Source organism: Egretta garzetta, unplaced genomic scaffold, assembly GCF_000687185.1.
Source record: "Egretta garzetta isolate BGI_Z169 unplaced genomic scaffold, ASM68718v1 scaffold163, whole genome shotgun sequence".
NCBI classification, from domain to species: domain Eukaryota; kingdom Metazoa; phylum Chordata; class Aves; order Pelecaniformes; family Ardeidae; genus Egretta; species Egretta garzetta.
This window is the reverse complement of record NW_009259308.1, coordinates 143477-149476: the sequence shown is the minus strand read 5'-3', so window position 1 is coordinate 149476 and position 6000 is coordinate 143477. Positions and strand designations below refer to the sequence as shown.

The window sequence follows — 6000 nt, the reverse complement described above, 5'->3', positions numbered from 1 at the left end:
GTCTTTATCGTACAGGTTTATTTGATTTGTCTGCATCGTCTTCTGCAGCAGTGATTGGTAGGCAGTCAAAGGAAAACACAAACGAGAAGCTGTTATTTGTCTTGCATCTGTGATAGGCACTTGCATGTATCCCAGGAGCATTTACTGTCTGTAATGCCTACTGCTGATTACCAAGGCTGGAGTTTCCAGTGCAAATAAAAGTTGTCCTTGGACGCGTTGGTCCAAAACAATGATAAATGGCATTGGTTCACTTAACTGCTAAGAGAATTTTAATGTCATTGAACTGAAAAGAAAAAAAAAATATTGAAAGCCCAAAGTCATTGCAATCTTTACAGTGAGTATTCCTGGAATCAGAATGAAAATTAACATATCTAACATATGTACACTGTCCCCTTTCACTCGTCTTCCAGGATGGAGGAGCGCTTTCTTCTAAATCAGTCTTTCCATTGGTGGTGGCTGCACCATGTTCCACATCTCTACCCGGGATCCCTCCTTCTCCTGCCGGCTGGGGCTGTAGGTCCCTTGAGTTGCCCGTTTATTGGCAGCGATGACTGAAACCACAACTGCCAAGAAGAGGATCAATAACAAGGCCAGCGTTACTGAGCCAATGGAGGTGAGTATGTTCGAGATCAAGTCAGTTGTCAACTGGAAGAATTGAAATAATTGCAATATAATTTACGTCAGGAGAATACTGAGACACACTTGAGGTACCATGGAAGGAAAACAAAAACCATTCTATGGATATGGCTTTGCATAGATGAGCTATTGCTGAAGCACCATTTGTTGGTAGAAAAGTACGTTAACCCCTCCAGATTTTGTTCTTTGGTCTCTTCAGAAAGTTACACACGTTGTGCCGGATATTTAATAAACAAGGCAGAGCTGGATGAATTTCATGTAATTACCCATTTCATTTGACAGCTTCCTTTCTGCTTGAAAGTTACCTGTGAGTTAGTATGTCTGCGGACTGTAGTAGTAATTCAGCAATTATTTTTTTAATCAATTTCATTATACCTACTTTGGTTGTGAACGTGTTGTTGCTAGTCTTTGCTACTGTGAATTAAACACGAGCTATTCTGACTGTATATATATTCAGTCACCTCTTGCTGGAGGAGTCAAATTTATGTGAATACTTGTACTTATAGATAGAAAATTTGCTTACTGTAAATATTTTTGTAAAATGTACTATTTCTACAGACATTCCTGCCAGTAAACTTTTCCATTTCTACCAGCGTGTTTGCATGAAATAAGTGCATAGAGGCTGCACAAGAGTGCAACTGAAATCTATTCAGAAAGAAAATAATCAGTATATTTTCACAAATATGTTTTAAAATATTCATCCAGCTCTTCTTCTACATATAGGCTTTGTAGCTTCCTCTACAGAAACACAGCCAGTACAGTACAGGATGAAAGTAAGGATGCTCTGGGGTTTTTTTTTTTTTCTGTTTTCATGTGGCAGTGGGAAATGTGATAATGTCAGAAGGCAGAGTGCGCATAAACAAATCTGCCAGTTGAAAAGCTTTAGACCAGAGAAATGTTATAGTTGGTAGATGAATGTTTTATACACTTCTACATATGTGCTTTTATGTGTAAAAAATGCTTATGGTGGGGTAAGCCAATGAAGTGATGTGGTTAGTGTGGAAAAGTGGTCACTACGGACAGAATGACCCTAGCAGGAATTGAACTTCTGGGCAGATTCTGTCATCCATCATCTTTTGATTTGTATTACGAGTGACAGCTGAACTGCCATAGATGAATGTGTGCTTGAGGCTGAGCTTTCAAATCCCAAAATATTTAGAAACGGAAAACAGCAGGTCAAAGCCCATTTCCCCGTTAGATACTGCATGTTACAGGATATTTTAGTGACCTGCTTCCTCATTGTTTCTAAGGAAGTGCAATTACAGTCCTGAGAATGATGACGATTTTGCATGCAGCGATGGATGTACTGTAAGTGGATGCTGTTGCTATGTGTACATTGCTTGGCCTCATGCTGCTCAGATGCCTTTGCAGAAGAGTGACAGTGCCAGAGGGAAAATGTTAAAACAATCTTTCCTCTTTTTTTTTTTTCCCTCTGTCCACCTCCACACTGATGGAAAAGGTCCTACTATAATAATAAAAGCAAGTTTGGCTCAGGGATTCTCTCTAGGGGATGCATGACTGGCTGGGATATTTTCCTCTGTCCTTGACGGCTAAATATATGGTTCCTCTGATTTTAAAAACTTTTTTTCCAATAGAAATAATCTAGTACAGGTGACAGACCATATGACTCCAACCCTAAAACAAGGTGGCATGAAACATGTTGCTCTATTAAATTGGATTGGATTGGAAAGGTCATTTCATCTTTAGATGGTGTTACAGATACATTTGAGATCTTAGTTTTTCTCTGTACCATGTTAGACTGTACGACCCTTGTCCCTCTTGTCTCAGAGGGGCTGCAAATTTTTAATGGAATTTTTATTCTCAGAAGCTGTTTTTGTTTTAATTATCTGCTCTGGGAAACTGAGGACCAAGATAATATGAGTTAACTCTGATCCTGGGGTTGAACAGGACATTTGTGAAAGCAATTCACTACCATAGGCAAATGGATGGTATTGCCTGGTCTCTGGTATGTGAAATTTCTGAACTTATTATTCTATTTTCCAGTCCATACTCCCCTTTCCATTCTTATTTTAAGTATGTCCATATCTATGGAGCCATTTTCATTTACATCATTCAAATTAATTTTATTTCATAAAGAAAAATTTTATGCAAAGGAGTTGGGGATAAAAAAGCCCTGTAACTTGTTAAAATGCAGTCACATATATAAACCACATTTTCAAGTTAAAATCATCATAACAGGGTGCTTTTTTGTTCTGCAATAGTTACTTTTTACAGAAACCTTACCCATAGCGCACCATAGCAATCCACGACACGTTTTTTTCCAATTTGTGTTTCTGTTTAATAACTATTATTCATTTATTGGATTTGGTTTGGTCAACCAGTGACTTGAACTTGAAAGAACTACTGAAAATTGCCTGTATTCCCTGTATCTGTGCCGGCCAAAACACTTCCTCTTGAGCCAGTATGCAAAAAAATTTACCCCACTGATTAAAATCTAGAGAGCTGGTTTTTTTTTTACCATGATCAGATACATAAGCTAATTATTTCTGTGTTGCTTCTAATTTCAAAATATGAAAAAAATGGCCTTTATGTCATCTTTTTGGGTAGATTCTGTTGAACCAAAAAGAAAAAAATATACTGTTCGAGTGCTTTCCCCTGGTTTATCAGCCCACAGATCACTGCCCAATTTTACAATATAGGTAGCCCCCTTAGCAGTAGCATTGAACTAACAACAAGAGTTGCCAGAAGGCTCTACAGTCTGGTCCCATCAAAATCAACTGCTTCTTTAGTAATTAATGGCTGAACAGTTAAATTAATTTGGAAAATCAACTGGCTGATCTGGAAATAAAAATTCTGAAAAGTTCTGTGCTTCATCATCTCAGAGTCTGTTTATCACAGTATTTGGTGACTGTATTTGTAACTGGTGATCCCAAAAAGGAAAAGGACTGAGCAGCCTTTTTAGAAACAGAGTGCTGCTAAGATAGTGGAAAAAGAGGTTTTGTGTTACTGACCCTACTGCGTATTTTGCATAATGGTAGGGAGTTTGAACGTAAAGGTCCCATATCACTGCTTCAGGCTCTTCTGGTAAATCCTTGCCTGTTGCTTCCACCATAGATGGATCTAGGCTATGAACCTCTCCCGTGTTTCAAAGAGCAGAGTCCCTCTGACTGCTGTGGAACTGCTCTTGTGTGTAGCTGCTTATCTCGATGTTCATGGCTGCTTAGCAGATCACCCATGGCTGCAAGTCTGTGGGAGTCCTAAGGCACTGGGTGGTGAGCAATGCACAGCTGATGTCTCCTGCCACCACACTGCAACACCACTTATCAGCTTCTTATGGCACAGGCTGCCATTCACTTCCCCATGTTAGCTTGCTAAGACCTGGTTATTGAATTGACCACTTGGGAGATGGCGACTTGCTATGAATATACAATATTTTGGTGTCTTTATCGCAAAGCCATGGCAGAGTCCCACTCGAGAGGTGTTCTGTGGCCTAGAGCTACAAAAGCAGAAGGGAAAATCTCTGGAGAGGGAAGGACAACATGAGGCAAACTTCATTTTGTTGCAGCACAAACTAAAAAAAGCCACAGGACAGCTGGAAATTTATGAAGAGAAATGGGTTACTGAATTTTTTTGCTAAAGACCTTTGCTGTCAGAGAAGCCCTAGGAGACCCCCATACGCTGCGATAGCCTTTCAGAAATAATTTTTGCTAATAAATACCACATGGTGATAACAGTTATTTCTGAATGTAACTTCGGCACTGCTTATGAATAACTAAATATATGTAGGGTAACTGAAGGAGGGTTAATTTACTGACTGGGCAATACCTTAGAGATTCTCATTACGCTTTGAGCAGGAGGTTGAACAGGGAGACCTCCTGAGGGCTCTTCCAACCTGAATTATCTTATGAGCCTGTTTAAAAGGTAGTCAGAGGCAGAACAGTTGTGAGAGTTCCCCTGCCCCTAATATACAGTAGCTGTTGGTAAAAGCTGTATCCTTAATGGTAATGGATGCTGATGGCAAGATGATGTCATGTGCCATGATAATACCAACAAAACGAAGTCTGCTAACATTAGACGGCCAATCTGCTTCTTGTGAAGATATTTTATGTAGCATGTTCTATTCATATGTCTTTGGATGTCAGTGGGAGCAAGATGAATTTATTTTGGGGGAAAAAAAAAAAAGGAAGAAAAAGAAAAGTCTTGAATTTACTTTTTCATGTAGTGATGAATAGCTTCACCTCCAAAGACAGGAGGAAATAAAGAAAAAAGTCTTTTTTGGTCTTTATTTAAAACAAATTCTTCTGGCTTTTCACTGGTGGTTTCATTTCAAAGCTGATTAGTTTTTTAGGTTTTTTTAAAATTATTAGATAAAAATGATTTAAAATGTTTAGATAAGATAAATCATTGGATAGAGTGAAAATTCATTGCAGGTCTGGGTTTTTCTTCTCATTTGGTTATTGAAATAGATTGATTGTTCAGCCTTGTTTCCTTGATTTGCTTTGTAGGTGAACAGTTTGGCTAAGGAGGGCCCAGTTCACAAGTCACATCTCAGTAGCAGTTATCAACCCAGTACATGTATGCTTATCTTTAAACAAGCCATCTTCCAAATGGTTATGATATAAGAGGGGAACATTAGGGATTTGCTGCATATGAACGTTTCCATGTGTGCCAAGTGTCAAAGACAAGTGGAATAGCGCAAGGGAGCCAGCAAAATACACAGGGCCTCTTCCTCTTGTGTGTTTTACATCAGCATGACTTAGCTGATCTAATCCTGCTTTGTGTTGATACAGGGGATGACAATTATGGCCACAGACAACGAGGGCTGGGCCAGATCAGGGAGGGAGAAGAGCGAGCTGCGGTGCCAGTGGACGAATCACTGTAGGTGTGAGAGAAGTAGCATGAGCTTCCTCGGGACGGTGCTACCCAGGCTCGAGCTTTGTGTGGGAAAGTGTGGCTTGGGCCAAGGGTGTGTGTCTTTGGGATGTGAAAGACATAGCGTGCTCTGAAAGCAGAAGCATACCACTGTTCCTGCGCATTAAGAATTAATCAGCCTTTATTTCAAAACTTGCATAGAAATGTGGCTGATTCTGGATGCTTCGCAAGACAGAGACATCAACACAAGCTTTAAAACATAGGGAGAATTCCCTTCTCTGCACATGCAGGGCTTTCTGGGAATTCTGCATCTGCTTGTGTGCACTGGAGCTTTCACCGGTGAAGGCTCCGGATTCCTGACACCACTCATGAGGTTATCACTTCGTTCATGGTAAGAACATCTGATCCATGCTGTCCAGATTTACTGCCCCCAAATCAAAACCATTTGCTCTAGTAACAAGGGACGATTGGCTTGAGTGGTCCTAATCCATGTCAGAATTACTTTGAAAGGTTTGGGAGCATATAGGGATA

General features: G+C 39.9%; 1 protein-coding gene across 1 annotated transcript in view; it reads right to left on the bottom strand.

Moving 5' to 3' along the window:
• Positions 1-429: 429 nt before the first annotated feature.
• The window catches only part of CRB1 (crumbs cell polarity complex component 1), a 111190-nt gene continuing 105619 nt past the window's right edge, over positions 430-6000 (bottom strand). Inside the window, 1 exon segment of the mRNA XM_035891738.1 lies at positions 430-645. Coding sequence (XP_035747631.1) covers positions 430-645 — 216 coding nt within the window.